This window comes from Nilaparvata lugens, chromosome 6, assembly GCF_014356525.2.
Source record: "Nilaparvata lugens isolate BPH chromosome 6, ASM1435652v1, whole genome shotgun sequence".
Classification (NCBI taxonomy): Eukaryota; Metazoa; Arthropoda; class Insecta; order Hemiptera; family Delphacidae; genus Nilaparvata; species Nilaparvata lugens.
This window is the reverse complement of record NC_052509.1, coordinates 56,419,353-56,442,631: the sequence shown is the minus strand read 5'-3', so window position 1 is coordinate 56,442,631 and position 23,279 is coordinate 56,419,353. Positions and strand designations below refer to the sequence as shown.

At 36.3% G+C, this 23,279-nt stretch overlaps 2 protein-coding genes across 4 annotated transcripts in view; both read right to left on the bottom strand.

Moving 5' to 3' along the window:
• Positions 1 to 417: 417 nt before the first annotated feature.
• On the bottom strand, positions 418 to 13,743 carry LOC111057906 (protein twisted gastrulation). 3 transcript variants are annotated; one of them, XM_022345379.2, is made up of 5 exons: positions 13,384 to 13,743; positions 11,819 to 12,045; positions 9,549 to 9,755; positions 7,182 to 7,383; positions 418 to 1,772 (listed from the first exon to the last, which is right to left on the bottom strand). In XM_022345379.2, exons 2-5 carry the CDS (start codon positions 12,036 to 12,038, stop codon positions 1,670 to 1,672), a joined length of 732 nt encoding a protein of 243 aa, XP_022201071.1. In that variant the 5' UTR covers positions 12,039 to 12,045; positions 13,384 to 13,743; the 3' UTR covers positions 418 to 1,669. The 3 variants fall into 3 exon arrangements, with proteins under 3 accessions (XP_022201071.1, XP_022201068.1, XP_022201069.1); XM_022345376.2 differs by having other exon boundaries at positions 13,201 to 13,595; XM_022345377.2 differs by lacking the exon at positions 13,384 to 13,743 and adding an exon at positions 12,620 to 12,759.
• Positions 13,744 to 15,692: 1,949 nt separating this feature from the next.
• LOC111057905 (alpha-L-fucosidase) overlaps positions 15,693 to 23,279 on the bottom strand; it is a 29,719-nt gene continuing 22,132 nt past the window's right edge. The window contains exons 8-10 of the mRNA XM_039431305.1: positions 21,803 to 21,968; positions 19,740 to 19,884; positions 15,693 to 17,287 (exon numbers count right to left, since the gene is read on the bottom strand). Of these exons, the coding sequence (XP_039287239.1) occupies positions 17,147 to 17,287; positions 19,740 to 19,884; positions 21,803 to 21,968 (452 nt within the window). The 3' untranslated portion in view covers positions 15,693 to 17,146. The remainder of the gene's footprint in view (positions 17,288 to 19,739; positions 19,885 to 21,802; positions 21,969 to 23,279) is intronic.

Here is a 23,279-nt window from a genome sequence, read left to right as displayed (position 1 = left end):
GCTGAAAAACCCATGGGTTTAGCAGGACCCAACATTGTAAAAAAAATTATTTTCCAATAAAATTGATTGATTGAAGTAGCCCTATACAGAAAAGTGACAATAAAAACAAACGTTGTATTTTTCAATTTATTGTCTAGTTACTAATTATTGGCAAAAAAGGTTTCTAAGGTTCAATTCACATAGGAGTTGCTTTATGGCAATGACTTTTTCCACTCCTATATAAAGGTTTAACACAATCTGAACAGATGTGGCGCCGTGTCTCTTCTCTTTGCATTGGACCATACATGTTTATTATATAGAAGTGATATAGATGTAATTTATGGGAAACTTGAACTAGATAGTACTTTGGAGATAGGGGATGGGATTTGTGAGTATGATAGCAATTCTCAAAAGTTGATCAAAATTAAACGAACTGGCAAGATTTTAAGTAGAATAATTTATTTGTAAAGAGATATAAAAATATTACAAAAGATCTTACTTATACATGACGATTTGTATATGCGTATATTACATCAGCAATATTGGATTTGGCAGAATTGAGTTCAATTAGAATATTTCATATTTCTAAGAAAGTCATGAAATAAAACATCAATTATGTTTCTTGGAGAAGAAACAAATAATATGAAATTTGAAACTGGATAACAGGTTTTGACTTGATAAACTTATTGATAATTTAAATCTATTGATTTAATTAAAATAATCTATTGATTTAATTGATCTAATCTAATTTAAACTAATTGATACTTTTAATCTTATTGATAAGATTGAACTGATTCAAATATTTTCCAATTCAGTTTCACAAGAGTATTATTCAGATAATAGAAACTTGAAACACGAAAAACTCAAACATGTCAAGGGATACTACTTAATTCATGCACAGTAATATAAAATTTACAATCTATTTTGAAAAGTGAAAGCTTAAATTACTTTCAAGTTGATATACAAGATACAATTTTACAGTATGCTTTATAAAATAAAATGAAAATAACTATAAGCTATTAAGTAGGTAATTTCAAGATCAAATTGAAGATTAAACAAAAAAATTGAATGTTAAAAATTTGGAAAAACATTTCCACACAGAAATACACATCAAGTTCAATGTAACTGTATACATCATAGAAATTAAGAATGGCACAATCACAGATCTAATATCTATAGAATCTACTATAATAAATTCTAAATGGAGGTCAACCAAATAAAATATCAAGAGAGCATTGATAATAAATAGGGATTCACACAAATCAGTATCAGTGAAAGTATCCGGTACAATGAGAAATATCATTCCCATAAGTTCTAATGGGACTGTTCATACTAGTCCGACCGGGCTGAGTGAGAATGGACCCATTAGAACTCATAGGAATTATATTTTCACTGTACCGGTCACTGACTCTGATGCTGATATGTGGGCCAAACCACACCTTAAATGTGATCAATCATGGCATATTGGGTCGAGTGTCTAAATACAATGAAAAATAAAATTGTTATCTACACGATTTCTAATAATACACACTAATTTTTGAGCAAGATGTTCCTACGAGAATATACGTCTAAAAATATGAATATGATTGATGATTGAATGCGTGACGTTGGGAAAGTGATGTATGATCAAGGCCTCCTGTAGGTGATATATAGGAGGTCCTGGTTAGAATAAACAGGAGTGTTATACTTATTATGATGCTAAAGCTTCGGACTCGATAACTTCATCTTCTTCTCCGTAATCCAGGGCTTCTTCTGGGATGATCACTTCTTTGGAGAGTGGACACTGTAGACACCTGTAAATAATATGAGAAATTGTAAGTCAATCAATCATTTATTTTTCCTACAGTTACGTTGAAAAGTGGCCATTGCTGCACTGATTACAGAACGCAAAGAATCACTTTTCCGCTCTAGTGCGGGAAAAATTTTTCTGCACTCCAGATTTGCAACATGGCAACGCAAAATACTTAGTAGGTTATATGGAGCAACAGTGCAGCAAAATCAAAATGAAGTTGGTAACAGTGACTGCTGTGGCTGCTATAGTGAGCAGAGGTGCAACCAAGCACAACGCGCTAATTATTACATTATATATTATAACCAAGGACAACGAGGACTTTAGGATTTTAGGATTAATGTTTTTATCAATAATAAAATTACACAGAAAAACATTTGATGCATTTCAGGCAATTTTACCCATAATTACCCACTTTTCATATTCAATGGTAACTGTAGGAAAAACTTAATGTGAAATACGTGCGCAAAGTTCCTCTGCTGCACTCAACAAACCATTCCGCCCTCGCCTACGGCTCGGGCGTAAACGTTTCTTTCGGTGCAGCAAACTGTCACTTTGCGCACTAGTTGCACAAATAACTATATTCAGAACTAACAGGTAAACTATACTCTGCAAAGGTCTATTTTAAAACGTGACAAACTGGAAGCTTGACCGAGTGAGAGAAGAGTAGAGGAGATCTTGAAGAGTTTAAAATAGGCCTATAACCATCCTCTGTAAATTAAGAATCTATATGAGAAATTTCAAGTTAATCAGTTGGGTAGCTCAGACATGATGATGCTTCAAACATGAATTTCCTATTCCGTACGTGTATAAGCCAGTTCTTTCCTTTATTATAGTAATATAGGGGACCGAGCTTCGCTCTGAAATACAAAAGCATAACAAATTTTATATTAAGAAAGAAGAAATTATAATAACATTCATACAGAAATGTTCTATCTAATCACAGTAAATTGAGATTAATTCCCAGAGGAATGCAAAAATTTCCCTCACAAAGGCCCAGTTGCACAAAAGCCGGTTGAATTTCGATCCTGATTAACTTCACATGAACCAAATCAGAGAAGACCATTTCAAAAAGATGGTTCTACTGGAATCAATCATGATAAGGAATAACCAAGCTTTTTTGCAACCGGCACTAAGTACCTGATTGTATGATTACAAAAGTTCAACAGTTGAGTCATAATTTTGACACAGTCCCACACACAAGAACCCGCTCACTCACTTCCATTACCAACAGACGACGAAATAATTATTATCAGCTGTTTTTCCCAGGATGAATGATAATTATCTTTTTAATGTACTTCAGTGAGTTTTCCCAGGGATGAGTCCTAGTGCAATCGAATCTGTATATTATAAACCTATTATGTTCTGAATTTCGTGAGAATCGTTGGAGTCGTTTTCGAGATCCGATAAAATACAAACATATAAACAGAAGTTGCTCGTTTAATAGTATAGGATTACACAACTTTCAAAAAAGAACCACAGGGTCAAGCCCAAAACGGTTTTAATATAAAGAAGTGGTGCAACAGAACAGTCCAAACAATTATTTTTCAGATTATAGATAGATAGATAGGCTGCCTTTATTTTAACCTGGAGGGCGACGTTAGGGCGCAGCCGGCCCTCTCTCCCACTTAACCCTCCTATACAATTCTAATGCATCTACATCAAAACATAAGGAAATAATCTCTTAAATATAATAATAAGTAATATGATAGAAAAAAAAAAATATATATATATATGTATGTAATATAAATCAATAATTGAAAAAAAACAAAAACAATTTCATTCAATTTAGTAGAATATATTTAAGACTGAAAGAAAATAAAAAAAAAGTTAGAAAATAGAGTTATAGGAAATTTTTTTTAAATTTTTAAGCAAGAAACAAGAAAATTTCACGCAAACACACACCTTTCACACAAGCAAACACACCACGCATACACACCTCCTCATCCTATGCCCCGATCGCCCTCCCTCAGCCACGCCAAGACCTCCGCGCCGAACAGTGTCCGCCTCTCCACACTCCTCAAAGATGCGGGTAAGCTATTCCACAGTCTGCAAGCGGTCACACAGAACGACCTATTATATGTCACAGTGCGATGGATGGGAATGCTCAACAGGCTCGCACCATGCCTCGTATCTCTTCTGTTGATTCCTGCGAGGAATTGAAATTTCTGACTCAAGTAGAGAGGAGACCCAGTTGCCAGAACCTTGTGGAGGAGCATCAGCACATGATAAATTCTGCTGTCTCGAAGCTTCAAAATACCCATCTGAGTGATGTAAGGGCTTATGTGGACGTCCCTTTCAAGACCAAAGACGAATCTCACGCAGTAGTTCTGAGCCCTTTGCAGTCTTTCAGAAAGAGTCACTGTCATGTCCTGTATGACCACATCTCCATAATGGAAATGCGGAAATATCAAGGTCTTCACAAGCATTATTCTCTCCCGTAAGGGGATAACAGCTCCAATTCTCTTCAGTGAGTGAATGCCTGCAAAGACCCTGTTGCAAGTCTTTGTCACTTGTTCAGTCCAGTCTAGATGTCTGTTAAATGTAAGTCCTAAGTTTGTAATGTTTTCACTATAATCCAGTCTATGAGAGTTAATTTCGATGAAAGGTCCATGGTTAAAGTCAAGTTGGCTCAAAAGTCTTCTATTACCTATAACGATTGTTTTGGATTTTGATTCATTAATTTTCAATCCATGTTGTGCTGTCCAGAGTGAGACAGCAGTCAGGTCCTCATTCATAAGAGTAACTGCTTCACCAAAGTTATCAGTCTTGAAATGTCTATAAATCTGTAGGTCGTCTGCATAAAGATGATATCTGGAGTGTCTGAGTCGGTCAGTTACGTCATTTACATACAAACTAAACAATAGTGGTCCCAAAACTGAACCCTGAGGTACCCCCCTGTTGACCACCCTCCATCGAGACGTGCTGTCCAATCGAACACACTGCTGTCTGTCAAGAAGGTATGACCTCACCCATGCCACACTACTCTCAGAAAAACCATAATTTTTCAGTTTTTTCAAAAGCAGCGGGTGATAGATACAATCGAATGCCTTGCTCAAGTCAATCAACACCATCAGTGTAGACTGTCTCCTATCCATAGCCATTCGAATGTCATCTGAGACACAGAGCAAAGCTGATGTGGTGCTGTGTCCTCCTCGGAATCCAGACTGATGTTCGCTGATGATTCCTTTCCGAGTAATATAGCCACTTATTTGCTTATGAGCAAGCCTCTCCTGACCCTTAGACAAGACAGACAGTATGCCGACCGGCCGATAATCAGAAGGAGAAGTGGGATCAGGAACTTTGTTGAATGGAATGATCATGGAAAATTTGAATGCAGATGGAAGCTGGAGGTCATAAATGAAGTATTGTATAAATGTGTGATAAACGGAGAAATGAGAGGCAGAATTAGTTTGATGAATCTCACTGGAAGTGCATCGGCGACGACAGCATTACACTTAATATCACAGATTGATCTAATGACATCCATCTGCGTTACTGCTGCCAAGTGAAACTCATCATCACACCGTAACACCTCATAATTATTGGAATACTCGTAGGCCAAATCCAAACTCACCGGAACCTGAGAGAAGTGACAGTTCAATTCTTCAACAGTATGTCTGACCACCAACTTGGACTTATCCTTGCCTGCCCCGAGAGACTTTAAAGCGCGCCATTTGGAAGCCATTGATCTATTAGAGTTTAACAAATTTTTGAAATATTGACTTTTGGAATTTCTAATTAACTGTTTACATCTATTTCTTTTTGCTTTGTATTCGTCAAAAGTATTTGTATTGTGTGTTCGTCTGGCCAGTGTACATAGTCTATCTCGTTCTTTCATTAATTGTTTAATATCCTGAGTAATCCATGGAGCTAGTGTCCTGGTGACACGTCTTTTCCTCAAGGGAACATATTTATTGAAGAGATATTGTAGATTATTGACTATTATTAAAAGGATGTTATTGATATTATTAGTGTAGTAAATTCCTTCCCAGGGTATGTGAATTGTCTCTTGGAATAATGCTGTACTATCTATGTTTTTTTAGTCATAATACTTGATTATTTTTGGCTTCATTTTGGGGGGCTTAATGGTGTACACGCAATATATTAGATCATGTCCAGAAAGTCCGGGAGCTGGGATCTGTCCATGAGTTCTTACCAATTTGGGATTAGAGACTACTATTAGATCAAGGAGGGTATGGGATGTAGCCGTATGGTGGGTGGCCTCCAGAGGGAGCAGAGTCAGGTTGCATGAGTCAAATATTGTCGTCAGTTGTGTTCTGTCAAAAGTAGCCGGTCCTAACAAGTCTGTGTTGAAGTCTCCCATAACAATAACATGGTTATAATTGGCCATACACTGCGTAAAACCCTCTTCAAACTCGTCCATAAAGCCTATGTGAGGCGGTCTATAACAGACAGCTAACAAAATTTTCTGTCTTGAAACAGTTATTTCTAAAAACAAATATTCTGGCTTATTAGCTCTAGATGTATCAGATTTGAACTTCGAGACTGGCTTCAATTCGCTTCTAACATATGCCGCCACTCCTCCTCCACCCTTATGCAATCGGTCGTTCCTAACAAGAGTGTAACCATCCAAATCAACTCCTCGTGACGACACAAATGGCTTCAACCATGTTTCACACACCAGGACCACATCGCACTGATTCGACTCAAAAATACACCTGAATTCGTCAATGTGACCACCAACAGACTGTGCATTAACATGAGCTATCTTAAGGAAACCAGAATAGGGCTGTAGTTTATTTTGAAGCAAACATTTAGTGTCCAACGCGGCAGATCGGTCATCTACAGCACACATAGCTGTTCTTTAACGAGAGCTGCAGTCCACAACCGCATCTGAGTGAGAGCAATCGCAAGCTATAAGTAACGAGAGTAACTATAAGTAACTATTATAATAGTTTTAGTTATTGGTGAGCAGTAAATTTTTTAGTGGATATCCCATTTCATAAGAAGAATCAAGGTACCTAGAATACATTCTAGGTACATTCAGAAGAATTATTTTACTAACCGGACACTAATAAGTGGGAATCTAACTATAAAGGAAATGCTGTCAATTTCAATCTATCAATGTTTCAATCTATCAACGTTTTGAATTTTTTGAAATTATTTTTTATCTATAATATATCATCCATGATTGTTCTTTACTCAGTAAATTATTCAACATTTCATAGTTCATATTATTTTTTCTTCTTCAACCTTCATGACTAGCCTACTCCACCACCTCCTCCTCCTCCTCCTCTCCTTCTCACCCACTATAATTCCTACCCTCCATAATGTGTAGTAAACGTGTGGTCCCGTCAACCACGATTTATAGAGGTTCTACTGTGGGTATAATTATGCACTTGTCACTGACAATAAGAAGTGAATCAGGTGCCATAACCCAATGTATTACCTGCTCTCATTGATGCCATAATTGATGCACTTGTCGCCCACACACTGGCAGCATCCGTCGTGGAACCAGCGATAGGAGGCGGCGCCCATTGACTGACAGCTGGCCTTGCATTTGTTCCACGACATGCACTGTGACATGAACGCCACTGAACAGTTCAACGTCACTATGTCCTTGATCGGGTCCACTTCTTGTTCTGCCAAGTCTAGCAACAGAGATAACATAAAAAATAAACATTGAAATTGAAAGCGATCTATAGTCCGAGAGATATTACTTTTAAGGCTGTGCAAAGGCTAAAAATAAACTTTTTACTCGTGATATTTTTCGAAGTTTTTTGATTTGTAACATATCATCAAGCTATCGAAATGAAAAGGTTTTCTCAGGAAAACATTTTTTTCTGATCATTACTTTTTGAGATATGAGCACCTAAAGTTTAAATTTTTGGGACAGAAAATTTCAAATTCGGTCCATGAGATTTATAGAATAGATTCTTCATGGTATTGTTGATCTATTAAAACAAAACTCTTCTGAAAATATCAATCTTTAAGATAGTTATTCGATTTACTAAAAATAACCAAAAATAACTCTTAGTTGAGTTATTTTTGGTAAATTGAATAGCTTTTCCAAAAATTAATATTTTCAGAAAATTTTTGTTTTACTAGATCAACAATACCATGAAGAATCTATCCTCTAAATCTAAATCTCATGGATTTATATCGTACCGAATCTGAATTAATGTTCTGTCCCAAAAATTCAAACTTCAGTCGCTCATATCTCAAAAAGTAATGATCTAAAAAAAATGTTTTCCTGAGAAAACTTTTTCATTTTGATAGCTTGATGATATACAAACCAAAAAACTTTAAAAAATATCACAAGTAAAAAGTTTTATTTAGCCTTTACACAGCCCTAACACGAAGAGGAGTAACGAATTTAACACTAACATATCATTTGACACTAATTTAAAATATATACAGCTGTGCTTCTAGATTTAAGTTTGTTTTTTCGGTTCTTTTTCAAAATTATTTCTTTAATATATGAATCTTTTCTATTCAAGTGATAATAATGTGAAATATCTGTTCTATCTTTTGTTTTGAAGCATCTAAATTTGAAAATTTACTTTGTGAACATATTAGTGGTCTGAAAATTTTGCGAAGTGAAGAGCTACAATACTTAACCTATTTCGGACTATGTGTAACCATATCTAAATTGGGGAGAGGAATAGCACAAGGTTACCTTATTTTTCCTCTCCCTATCATTTATATAATGTATACTTATCATATCAATCAATAAAGAATTTCTCGTTGCACAGTTTGTGGCATGGACATAGTAGTGGAGAGGAGTAAGCATGATGCGCACAATTGGATGCTGACACAAGAGTAGGGAGAATGCTGTTGGGTAGAGGGAGTGATTAGTGAAGGAAAGGGCATCGAGTCCCTCTGCCTTCGAGAAAGATCCGTGTAACAAGTAATATCTCTCGGAATATAGATAAATTGAATATTATGGATTGAGAACTACAATAATTGAGACCGATCTAGCAACACAGAGAAAATTGGATTTGATATATTGCAATGATTGAATAGAATATAATATACTGTTAAAACAAAGACATTCAAAAGCATTCAGTCAACAAGACTCCACGACATGTATTGAAAAATGAAGGCCACAGAACAGTCACTATGTCTTTGGGTCCACTTCTTGTTCTGCCATGTCTACAGTGAGGTCCACGTTATAATGACAGTATTTGATTACATTAGTGTTGCTATCCTTGTCCAACATTCGACAGGGCAAAGATGAACAGTTGATATCACATCAGATATACCAGTATCCTTCTATAAAAGGCAGTGTCACGGCAACGCTGTTCTTCTATCTTTCTCCACTGCCATTACAACTTGGAACTCACTAGTGACTAAACAAAACAACAGAGGTTCATTGATTGATTGACCGTTTTCACATACTACGATCATTGTGCTATGAGATACATGTTGGCCGATAACAGGCTGACATAGTTGATGCCTTTTTACAGAAGTCGTGTTGGTGTCGGTCAGGGCCTGGACACACAGATCAGCGGTCAGAGAGGACTTAGGTATCTACATCTAAATCTCAAGATATCTATATCCTTCTAAGACCGCTTTGATCGCTGCCTGTGTTTGCAAATTGTTTTCAGGCACTTACCGACATTGACAAAAATTTCCAAAGCATATGGGCCTTAAAATTATAATATTGCGTTTATATTAAAATCTGTTACATCTCGAGTTTAAACCACCAGGTAATATAGTTACGTTAACTTAGTTACGTTAGAACTACGTATAGTTACGTTAAAACTTGTAAACGACTATTAATAGACTCTGCAATTTTTCAATAGTGACTTACTTGTGGAATATTTGATTTCTTTCTCGAATTTCGGCCTGAAAATGTTGATGTCGAAGTCGACGGGGAAGGTGAACGTGAGCCAACGCTGTTGTGAGTCTGGTTCGGCTGTCAACACCTGGAACAGGTTGGGAATGGCTTCTGGCAGATCTTCCACGTGACTCTTCTTGCTCAGAGCGTTCCTGGTGTTGTTTGGTTTAGGGCACATGTCTGCAATAAACACATTAAAATGCACAAGTATTGTATTAGAGATGGTTCTAGTCAAACGTCTTTAATCGATTAAGGGGCATTTACATTAGTCAAGTTTACTTGAATTCAAGTTCTGTATGAAATGAATGTATTTTGCCAACTTGAAGTGAAGTTTACAAGAATAGAGACTTGGATCCACTATGCCAATGTAGACCCTTCTTAGATGTTGAACATGTTCGACTTTTGGATTCAATTTTGAAGGTACAATCCAACCTACAAATGAGGGAAATGAGATAAAACAGTTGTCAACGTGACATGTGAAACGTAAAAATAGTGGCCAGACATATACGCTCGAGTATCCGCACCATACCATTCCTTCAATAGTTTCTATTTCTCCCCCTGTGGGTTGGGGGAGCTTTGAGTCGAACATTGTAGTCAAGAATTTGTTGAAAACCAGAATACACCCACAGTATCCCTGCTTGTCGTAGGAGGCGACTGAAAGGGACCCCTTTTCCAACGCCCTTATTCTCCTTCTTAATATGCTTCGGAACTTTTAATTTCTAGAATAGAACTATTTCCACTGACAAAGCTTTGTGATATTCTTTCTTTTTCTATCTGTCGGCCTTCCTTGGCCATATTCTTACTTCTTCTTAGGCTAACCCAAGGTGTGATGTGGACCGTGCTGAAGGGTGGTGCTTTTATATGGTGTTTCTAACGGTGCCTGCAAGATCCCAGCGCCCTCATATAGTATTTAGCTTTGCCTGGACATGCGGGGCTCTGTCTGGGTTGACTCCACTTCCCTAGCTGTTCGTGGGAGCCACATGAGCAAACCAAACCCCAAGGCAACTCCAGAAGTTGCATTGCCTTCAAACCCATCGGGTAGGTTCTTCAATCTGAAATAGGTGCTTCAGGAACACAGAAGATTCCGTTGCACTCTTATGCAGAGGCCACCAACACTGAGAAGGCTTCCACTGATCACGACATGGATGACGTAAGCTCAATAACACCATCCCAACTGGAGAGGTGGGATGAGCAACTCAGAAGTCCAGAAAAGCAAGAATCTGCAGAAATGCTTGCGGATGCAATAGAGCAACCAAACAGCGGGTGGAGAGACCAAAGCACAGAATAAGTACAGAAAGGAAACTTGTAATCAATCGCCCATCTAACCAATGCTTTTTACATGACGCCAATACTAAAAACGTCACGTGACCTTGGGAAGTTCCAATCCTGGTCTTCTGATTGGCTCATGGCAGTGAATGAGATCAATTGATCCGGATCATTAAAGTGATCCGAACCTGCCATCAATACTATTACAATGGGGTGCTTCCTAACAAGATAGCGGATTTCAGGGTCAGGGTACTAGCCAAGTTTCCATACTGTATGTATACTGTGACCAAACCTCACCACTGCTCAAAGAAGGGCGGCCATTCAGGCTAAACTTCTTGAGAGAGGTGAGGCTTTTGACCCTGCAAAGTTTTAGAGGGAGAAAAATAAAAAACCCAAGAGATCAGAGATGGATGAAACTCCAAGCCCAAATGTGGGTCAAGAGGCTGAGTCGAGGGTAGCCAGGCGCCCTAGAGGCGATTTGGCGACCTTTTCCTCAGCAGAAAGTCTTACAAAGATAGCCAGGAGTGGAACTCACGTAGGTCACGAGGACCAATCAGTCTGAAGAGACTGCCAAGCATATCACACTGGATTGCGAGAGATTAGGGGCAAGGAGGAGGGCTCTGTTTGGCTGCAAGCAACCAGGTGATGATGGGATGTTAGTATAAGGAAAAACTCCTGGATCTTGTAAAGGACACAGGTATTGGTTTGCCCAACTAGTGTAGCCTACTTGGTTGGGAAACACAAGTTTCGGTTGACGTGTGGGGTTCTTTGAATCTTTGGATCCTTGAATCCGTCCTTTCATACATAACATAACATTCTCGGAATAAGCAGCTATAATTTGGTAACAACTTGAATTTTGTATTTTCTCACACTACTTGAGCTGAAAATCGGTGTAACCGTTGGAAGTCAAATAAACTATGATTGTAACTACTCAGTTGGTTTGTTAAAAAAATATTGAAGAATAATTTTTTACTTACCTACACACGAACAGCACTCGCTATACAAATAACTGAGACAACTGAAGCATGCTTTACAACAAGAACAGTTCTTCAGGTCGCATTTACATGATTGTGTGATCATGCATTTACTGACTATACTGGCACAAACGGCTTCGTTACAAGCTTCAGTGGGTCCGGGAATGTACAATACTAATGTGGCTAGTACAGCCACGGCTGTTGCGAAAAGTATTCGTAGCATTTCGATTCTGAAAAAGAGTAACAGTAACACAGTACTAAATAAAAAACAAAAAATGGTGTTCAGAATAACATAAGTTACTTAATCGATTAAAACCAAAAGACAGGTATGGGGGCTCAGCGTCTTCACTTAAACCAAATAATCTAGCTAAACTTATTGGGAGAGGTAAGGGTTTTGACCCTACAAAGTTTCGGAGAGGCAAAAAGAAAAAACCAAGAGATCAGTGATGGGTGAAACTGTAGATTTTAGTGAATATCATAGACTACTGTAACGGTTGTCATTCACAAGAAACAAAACAATGGCAGTAGAAAGGTGTTAGGCTATCAGTATAGCCTTATTTTTAAAAATACAATGAGTTGGTTGTAGGCATTTTGAGGATAAAGCTTAGTCAATATTAAATACTAGCCATCATTGTATAAAAAAGTCGACTCTTACATTTTACCTTGAAAATTTCAACATTTTTTGTCTATGTTTAAATACAAAGATATAATTTGCAGATATTCCAATGACCTGTTGCTTCAAACTTTCAACTTCTAAGAAACTTTACAAATATCTGCAAACTGATTCTCTGTAAATGAACTCACCACAATTTGGAGAAAATAATAAAACTTTTTGAAATAAAACAAAGTGTGAAACAAATATTGTAAAATGAAAACAAATACGAATAGATTGTAAACGCTGCTGGTTGTTACTGTTACTTCAGTTTTGAATGATTGAGGTTATGTAAGTACCTGTCATCCAACATTTAGGTTAGGTTGTAAAATTTTTCTACAAATTTAATTTATATCTTCTGTATTGAAAAAAGCTTAGAAATAATTGTATAAATCAAATTTTTACAAATATATTTTGCCACAACTACGGTACGTCCAGACAAACTTCAACCAATAAAGTTTTGTTTTAAACTTTCAAAGTTAACTTTATTACCGTACTGTAATGAATATGAGCTTGGAAATCATACATGTATTGGAAGTTTTTCTCAATAAAAGAATTAGTTAATAAATTAATTAAAATTGCAAACACCAAAATAACTGTAGAAAAATCAAAGTCGAAAGTTGTCTGCGTTTGACAAGTTCTGAAAACATAACCGTGCGTCGCATTTAAACCTTTAAAATTCAAATGTGGCTTTTATTTCATCCGAAAATATCAATTCCACTTATAAACTTACCAATTTGTTAATATTATGCCGCAAAAAATCCAATAAGCAAGGTCATTTCACTTTTTATAAACTCAGGTGTCACAACAAATTATACTCTGGTTAATTAAAACTTTGTTTCACTTAGTTACATTATAGAATTTTAAATAATAAGCAGGAGAAACACGAACTTCAAATTAAAACTGAGTAAATCACCTTTCAAACGTGCCAACTACGGAGGTATGGACTCTCTCGATGGTGTGTGGTCTCAGTTATGTACGAACTACGAAGGAAAACGAATGCTTGATTCTCGTTGGTGGTCAAGATTCAAGAGTTGTCATTCCCTCTCCTTTCAGTCAATCCATTCTGTCGCTCACTCTCTCTCTCTCCCACTGTCTTCACACTCCAGGCTGTCTGGAATTTCCGGATGATAAAAGAAAAGACAATCGCGCGCATCCTACCTTTGCTTCTAGAACTCCCCTCTCTTTCTAAAAGAGCAGCCTTTGATTAGTCACCTGCCGACGGAGCTCTGAACATTCCAATAAGGAATATTGCAAGGCGAAGGTTAAATGCATAGTTTTGAATGCATTTATAAGTAGTAGAGTTTACATAAGATGAGCCGCCTTGATGCAAACTGTAGACAGTGTACGTCACTCGGCATCTAATTAATGAACAAACTTCTTGGCAACTTGAGCTTGTTTGGTTATAAAAAGTGAAGAAGGGATGTAGCTTCCACGCTATCTACTCAAACTACTTAAGTTAATCCATTTTATCTCTCACTGGTATAATATTAGTCTATTTTTGGCACCACAGGTATTTAGAAAATTTGATCGTTATAAAACTGAATAAAAAAGAATATACCACTATAAATAAATCACAAAAATCTGGAGAACTTACAATCATTTTGTAGAATTTTGAGTCAGAAAATAAAACAACTCCCTTACTAAAAGCACTGACCATTTCGATGCTACCAAAATATTATTTAGCCAATGGTTATTGAGATATTACAATAATTATTGTACAAAATTGAGATATTACAATAATTATTGTAATATCAATTGTATTGTAGAGTTGTGCTCATTTTTGAATCATAGTATCCCATTTATCAGGGGTGAACAACCCCTTATACCTTCTACTTCATCCATTACCCACACTTGTGGGATCGATGGCGTCATTTCACAATAAAAGTAAAAAACAACAAGAGCACTAATTTAACCCCACCTCTCCCCAAAACAATTTGGAGAAAAATCAACTTTTTGCTAACCTTTCTTTAGGACCCCCAATATTTGATTTTCAGCCCCCTCCGCAGGAATTTTAAGGATGCAGTCTGCGTCCAACCCACCACCCCCCTGTGAGCCATACCCCTGCATTCATCAACATTGAAGATATGAGCTTGAAATCAGTTGCATTGGACTCCAAATCAAATTTCACCCAAGATTCGAACATTTTAAGTGCCACAAAAACTGATTTAGCCATGTCCTGACATTTCGCTTGATAGACTTGAATTTAGTTCATTGCTGTCAGGCCTCTCTAGAGCTTCACAGCAATAGAACCTCAACTAATATGTTCCAAAATGGACAAATTTTATGTGAAATTTGATTTGGAGACCAATGCAACCGGTTTCAAGCTATTTTCTTCAATGGTTATTAAGATATTACAATATTATTATTCCAAGAAATGTACACTTTTCAGAATATCTCAATAACCATTGAAGAAAAGAACTTGAAATCGGTTGCATTTGACTTCAAATCAAATTTGACATGAGATTTGACAATTTTTGTACATTTATTATATAATTAGATACTTTTTTTGCTTCCAAGTTCTAGAGAGACCTGACAGCAGTGAACTAAATTCAAGCCTATCATGTGGAGCAAAAGTAAACCAATAAGATGGAGATAGGAGGACTTCCTATCTATAGGTACTACCTCAGGTAGGCTATATGAACGTCCTGATGGAGGCCAATACATGATTGTTCACTGTATTTTTGTGGGTCATCTGCTAATATAGCTGCAGGATTTGCTTCACTTTCCTCTTTTGTAGTTACAATTCTATTGACTTATCAATATGATTCCCTGTCTTCAAAAGTGGCACATTATATTCCAGACAATCGCTGTTGGCTATTTATTGTTCAACGCACAATAAGATGGATAAAAGTTTGTTTTTCATTAACTACGTATTTGCTTCAATCTAGTCTTAAAAGTCTTCCTTAGTTTCATTAATTTAATTAGTACATGAATTTCTATACTAAGATGATTACTAGATGAACTCATGCAGATACTTCAGTTGAAATGGTCAGTGCCGGTTGCACAAAAGCCTGTTAAATTTTAACCGTGATTAATTCCACGAGAATTTTCTTATAAAAAAGACCTTCTATGATTGGTTCTCCTGGAATCAATCACGGTTAAAATTTAACAGGCTTTTGTGAAACCGGACCTTGAACTGATAATTTGAGAAACATAATAATTCAGGTATTGAATTATTAAATCAGATATGAAAGAAACGGTAAACATAAAGTTAAGATTGAATGAAAAACAACTAGTTGACATATTTATTATTGAACATAAAATCAGATAAGAACTAATAACAAAATTGAGAAAAAATGCATCACTTGATAAAACTAAAAAACAAACAAAACAACTAATGTAACTACACGTCACACACTAAACAAAATCTTCATTAGAGAAATTCTATTCACAAAATGCAATTACATACAGTTTAATTTGAAATTACAAAGACATTATAGTGAAAAAATTAATATTGAAATAAGGAAGGGAAACACTGTCATGGGTATTCAATTATTACAGAATAATACAGAGCTAGCCGGTCACACACAAAGAAGAAATTAATTGCAGGAGGAAAAATTTGAAACAATAAGAGAAAAAGTTTAATTCAACTACTTTGAGTGAAACTAAATTCAGTAAATTTTGAGCTGATCGGATGGATTTTTCTGATTAAATAAGAAATAAGAGGAGTAGAGAAACATGTACTAAGATTTATATACATAAGAGGAAAAAAACTTGAGGAATGTGTGGTTTGAAATTGATAAACAATTAATGTAAATCTAATTCAAAAATAGTCGACTTACAAAAATCCCATGTTCTCCTTAAAGGCAGGCGCACACAGATCGTCATCGGACGGACGGCACACATCGGACGGATCGGACGATTAGATTTGATGCATTCTTTTCAATTGGAGTGCGCAAACCTATACGATGCGGAAGTCTAATCGTCCGATGCGTGCCGTCCGTCCGATGGCGATCTGTGTGCGCCTACCTTTAAGCGGTATGAGCATAATATTTTGGAATGTGTATATTATAATTATTTCCATAATAAGATTATATCATAACGATAATATTGGCCGATCTGCAGATAAGTCTGATGAGAACATTTTTGAAATGGGTAATACCAATACATTGATAATTAATCACAGCATGAACAGGAGTTGAATAGAAATAGGTAGCATCCATTGACGCCTAAAAAGAGCATGGATTGGAGTTGTAAGAAGCCTAAAAATCAAGTTGTAAGTAGCCTGAAGATAATGGCAAAGTTGGTGAAAGTTGGTTTTGAGTATGCAAAATGTTCACCTGATGACATGTCAATAACAAAACTGTCCACGTCAATAAAAACATTTTGAATTTGAATATTGAATACATCTTCAATAAAAAACAGGTCGCTAGACAAGCCACGTCCTCCGTACACAAAGCCGTAGTGCATTAGTGTGACGTCAGCACAGGTAGGGCTTCTACGCCAATAAAAATTCGTTGATTTCAGCTAATCTATATCAGCTAGTGTTTTCATTGGTGAAGGAGCCCTACCTGTGCTGACGTCACACGAATGCACTACGGCTTCATTTACGGAGGTAGTGTCCCAGCTCCATGTGGTTGAATACCCGAGTATCTTATGCAGAGAATTTCAAATTTTAACGGAAAATGCCTTGTTGCATGACTAGCAAATAGAATACAGTATAAAATTGTTGCAATCTATAACTCGGTTTGTGTTTCATAGCGAGGTTCCTGGTCGGAAGTATCAGAGTAAGATATGCTTAGAGCCCATGCCCAGTCATTGCTAGTCTCTGCCTTGTTTGGGAAGATGACCCGCAAACCGTTTCCTCTGGTCTCAAACTAAAAAAAGGAGATACATTTTTTAAAAATAAAAATAATAAGTTCTAAGCTACAAGTGACGAATTAAAATACTTTCGAAAAACTGATATCTGCTATGAAAATCTATATAATCTATAATTTCTATATTCTATTCCTTTCCTTGGGCTTTCAGCCTCTCGTTCCTTTTCCAATCATTCATAGTTGAGAATTATATTGTATGTAATAATATAATAAAGGAAAGAATTGGTGACTTGGAATGACTTTAGAAACTATTGCAATTTTCCGGAATATTGATTACTAACTGGCAATAGAGCGAATTAGCTATTCACTCAACGCTTTGTTCTAATCTTTTAACTGATAATCTATAAGGGAAAGAACTGGCTTATACACGTACGGGATAGGAAAATTATGTTTGACGCATTATCACGTTTGAACTACTGAACTGATTAACTTGAAATTTTCATATAGTCTCTTAATTCAACGAGGATGGTTATTAGCCTATTTTCAGTTTTTCAAGATTTCATTACGTCATGTGTTCAGTTTGTCAAGATTTAAATTAGGCCCCCGCGGAGCACAGGTTACCTCCTAGTTTTGAATAAAAACGACTTGAAATCATCAAAACCATTGATTTATTAAAACAAGTTGAGATTCTAGTTTCGACTGTTACACCATTATCAATCTCAAGTAATCTCTGTTTCTGTTGTTGGGGGCGCGACAGTCGAGACGACGACATTCGAGGCCTACGACCGTAGAAGACTGTTTTCAGTCCTCTACGGTCGTAGGCCTCGACTGTCGGGAGTGTACGAAAATTAGGCATGATTTAGGCATGATATTATTCAATAGTCGCCTAGCGCAGGCGACATTTGAGGCCACTTTTTCAGGAGTTCTCTCCCGTCGTAGGTCTCGACTGTCGGGGCTGTACAAAAATTAGAGTGGCCTCAACAGTCGCCTAACGCAGGCGACATTTGAGGCATCTTTTTCAGGAGTCCTCTACCGTCGCTGGCCTCGAATGTCGCTGGTCTCGACTGTCGGGCCTGTACAAAAATTAGAGACTCGCTTGCAGCAAGAAAATTTAAAATGTGAATGTGTGAAATTGATAAAAGTTATTGATTTGTAACAGGATATTGATTTCTAGAATAATATCCTACATCTATCATGAACTGGAATTTGACATCAAAGTATCAAAAAGGTATTTACGAGTTTGAAAATTTCGTTTTTTATGATGAAGCAACTAAGGTTTATTTACAGTTGTAAAGTTGCAATACTTATTCATAATATGGAAGGAATAATGGGATATTATTCAATTGCTGGTAAATCCATACAAATTAAATGATAATATTCTTTTGGTGCTGTCTACCATTCTGGAGAGCCTAGCACAGGCGACAGTTGAGGCCTCTTTTTCAGGAGTCCTCTACGGTCGCAGGTCTCGACTATCGGGAGTGTACAGAAATTAGAGAGGCCTCAACTGTCGCCTAAAGCAGGCGACATTTGAGGCCTCTTTTTCAGGAGTCCTCTGCCGTCGCAGGTCTCGACTGTCGGGGCTGTACAAAAATTAGAGTGGCCTCAACTGTCGCCTAACGCAGGCGACATTTGAGGCCACTTTTTCAGGAGTCCTCTACCGTCGCTGGCATCGAATGTCGCCGGTCTCTACCGTCGCTGGTCTCGACTGTCGCAGGACTCTTCTGTCGTTTGCCTCGTTTGACATCGACCCCTGTTGTTACACCATTGGCCTTCTTCACACTTACCGGTTTCTCGCCGACACGACATAATGTTCTCCGATTGGCTGTTTGTTGGCGTATCGACAATCAGCCAATCGGAGAGCTTTCTGTCGTGTCTTGTCGGTGAGAAATCGGTAAGTGTGAGAACGGCAATTATCCAACAGAATTCACTAGAGATTGCGAATGTTGTAACAACCGAAACTAGTATCTGAATTGGATTCAATAAATCAGTGGGTTTGACAATATAAAATAGTTTTAATTCTATACGGATATCTACCGGTACCACATTTTCACGATATCACAACACAGAAAACTAAGATCATTCTTCAGGACCAATAAATTTACATGCGGTATCAGAACAAAGGCTAGTAGGTTTTATTAGTATCAATTATTTAATAGTTATTATAGTATTTATTAGCATTGGTTCAAATCAAATGAAATCATTTTTTATTTTGACAAAAAACACAACTCAGTGAAATAAAGATATAAACTTCTATACAGTTAGTTCCTGTCAAAATAAAAAAATCTTGGTTTCTTAAGAACAATATATTATTTAATTTACATGCTGTTTGTGTCAGAGCAAAGGTGAGCATGTTCAAAAAATATTTTAAAATAATATTTTAATCTATTCAATAATATTTTCAACTATGTGATGATATTAAAAAATGAGAAATTGAAATACGTGATACCATCCTACACAACTAATAGTTAATTCAAGAAATATACAAAATATTTGAAATTGAATTTCAACTTACTCCGCAACAGTTGTCCACTCCAAACATAGAAACCCTGACAACATTCTTGCTGTGCAAGCAGCCGAGATCAATGTAGCCGTCTTTGGGCCAGAACAGAACGATAGCAAATATCTCTGGGTTGCCTTTTCCAGGTTTTGATGTGTACCTGAAAATATTAATAATATTAATTATTATTACTAGATAACAGATATTTATAGAGAATAAAAAAACGTCTGTAGTGTACTTCTAATGTCAAGTATAATGATATTAATACAGGGTTGGACAGGGAGGTATGGTTATTTTAAATCACTGTTACGAGAATCATTTTTTAATAAAATCATATCAATCAATCCATCTATTTATTCAGGGCATACAAGATAACATCTTGTACATGAAAGACGTATTTTTCGACAATATTTGTTGAAAAGGTATGATATAGAGGATTTTCAAGTAATTTACCCATCAATCTACTGCATGAAGAACTGGAATACCCTTATATTATAGTCTGATATATCTTTTAGACCGAACTACTAGTTCATGAAGTTAATAGCATAAGAAGATATTCCATAGTATAGAGCGTTTATGTTCTAATTTACACTGTTAACTCAAGCCGATAGTCCTAGTAGTTGTTTTGGTAAAGCTCTGTGACGCTGGTAGTCTCTCATACTGTGCCGTTCTTACACTCTCAACCCAATAACATGAAATACCATAGAAAAAAAATAACTTCACTTGTATGGGCTGCTTTATTAAAATTAATAAAAACAATATAAAACCATATAGTATCCTTCTTTTTTTAATACATTTTAAAACTTGAAAAAATTTCGAACTAGTTTCGGACTTGTTTATTTTTGCATTTGAATTTGAAATGGACAGAGTAGGCCGAAACTAGTTATTTGAAATGTTTAAGGGCCGGTTTCCGAGGGATTTAGCTAAGTCCTAGACTTTAACAGCTGGAGTCAGAAAATTTGTTTTCCAAAACGGGCCGTAGTCGCAGCTTTTATAACAGTAGTCGTAGTTTTTATTTTCCTATTTCTATAATTGGGAACGTCTTTCCTTGACGAAAATAGACATTGCTAAATAATTCAAAATAGCTGAAACTTTACACTATTTTCTCTTTATTTTATTTTGTGTTCAATTTTCTAGTTTTCCGAAATTTAATTCAAACGTAACTATGACAATGACTGCGACTATGCCCCGTTATGGAAAACCAATTTTCTGACTCCAGCTGTTTAAAGTCTAGGACTTAGCTAAATCCCGAGCTCGGAAACCGGCCTTTAACATTTTAAAATGTTTTTAAATAAAAGGGTAATTGTGTACAATTTTTGGGTACATGTTTTTATTAACCATAGTAAAAATAGACAGTAGTCGACAGTAATCGGCTTGAGCTAAAAACTGAAAGCTAAAAGTTAGGAACATAATTGACCTATACCATGGGATATCTTCTTATGCTATATTTTCTCTATAGTGATAGAGAATATGATGAAACTGGAAATTTAATCATTCCTTGAAATAGAAAATCACCTAACGATCATTCTCAGACAAGAACTCAATGTTCAAGCATTAGGTATAACCAGGAATCGAACCAAAAACCAAGTGAATAATAAATACCATAAAGAAAACATGGGTACCAAAGATGTTTCTCTATTCTAATTCTTTGATAATACCCATTCATATTTAACACCTCATAAGGAGTAACATTTTCTACTATAGTCCGAGAGATATTACTTTTTACACGGCTCTTTCTCGAAGACAGAGAGGCCCAATGCTCTTTCCTTCACTAATCACTCCCACTACTTAACAGCATTTTCCCTACTTTTGTGTCAGCATCCAATTGTGCGGAGCTTGCTTACAAGAAATTAGTTTCCCTTCTTCATGTTAATATCTCTCGAACTATAGTTTCAATTGTATACAATTTAAAAACGATAATTTTACACGTTAAAAGTAATATCTCTCGAACTATAGTTTCAAGTGTATACAATTTAAAAACGATAATTTAACATGTTAAAAGTAATATCTCTCGAACTATAGTTTCAAGTGTATACAATTTAAAAACGATAATTTTACAGAACAGTTTGTAAACGTACCACACATTCGAAGTGAGCGTATCATTCTGGCATTGAAGCCAGGGGCGTGACTTGTAGATCGCAGGTCCGGTCACTTTCAACCATTTCCCCAAACTGGCCAGTCTGTCCTGGTAGATGGGACTGATAGTGCCTTCCTTTGTTGGCCCCACGTTCAGTGCCACGTTACCTAAACACAAAAATGTCAATATAAAAAATGTTGGAAGAAATGGAGTCCCAAACAAAATTCTTCAATCTACAACAAGTAGTTCATTCCACCAAGAAATCAAATACTGAAAATTAATGACTAGCAAGTGTATAAGTTCAATGATTTATTGCAGCCAAAAAATACATCAAGTACATTAGGCTAGGTCATTACAGATAAGTCATATTATTACAATAACATATATATTATCAACTTTAATTATCATCACATATACACTAAACTTAGTCTTTGGAAATATAATCATACATGCAAAATACTCATAAGTTTTAATCCTTAGAGATATTATTTATTTACTATTTACTATTTTACAAAGGCGACTTTCTAGAAGTATTTTAAGCCTAGGTGATGATGATGATGGGGTGAATGATAATACAATGAAGGTAGAGTTATGAATGAATAAAAATGATAGATTATGCTATCCACTTGAATTGATTTGAGTCCACTTTTCAGTTCAAAAATAAATAGACTAGAAACTTTGAATTTGATTTGATTAAAACCCGAATATAATAGAATTATTACATTCAATAAACTCTCAGAACTTGAAAATATTGAGTTATTAAGAAAAATTAATATAGCCTAAAAATGTAATGTGGTTAACTTGCGAATATAATAAATAAAATAATTACTGTACAGATGAGCTGGCAATCATCGAATTGAGGTTGGCCTCCCTGAATTCATTAATAGAATAGAAGGGATTGGAGATCAACCATGACTTCAACCTTCTATTGAAAGTCACAAGGGGCAGGCTCCTTATTTCGTTAGGTAGCATATTAAAAAACCTAATACCAGATGAGGGAAAGCTTCTACTTGTTCGCTCCAATCTGACTCTTAACTGGAATATATTCTGGTTTCTCCTTTTTACATGACCATGAATTTCGTTAGCTAAAGTGAATGAATCTAGATTTTTCTTCACAAACGGCAAGCACTCTTATATATAGAGATTGAAGACTGTCATCACTTTCAACCGGATGAACAGTGGCTTACAATAATCAATCCTTCCAGCCCCCACCACAACCCAAACCGCTCGCTTCTGCAGCAACAGGACCCTATCCACACTGGTCGCATGTCCCCATAGCATTGTTCCATAGGCTATATGACTCTGAAAAAAGGCAAAGTATGCCTGGCGCACAAAAGTGTCAGGCACACAAATCACAAGCCTCCTCAACAAGAACACAACCCTACTGAGCCTGATGCATAGTTGATCTATGAGTCTCCCACGTCAACTTACTGTCCAGGGAAAACTCCAACAGTTTCACAGTATCTGTGGCGGAATTC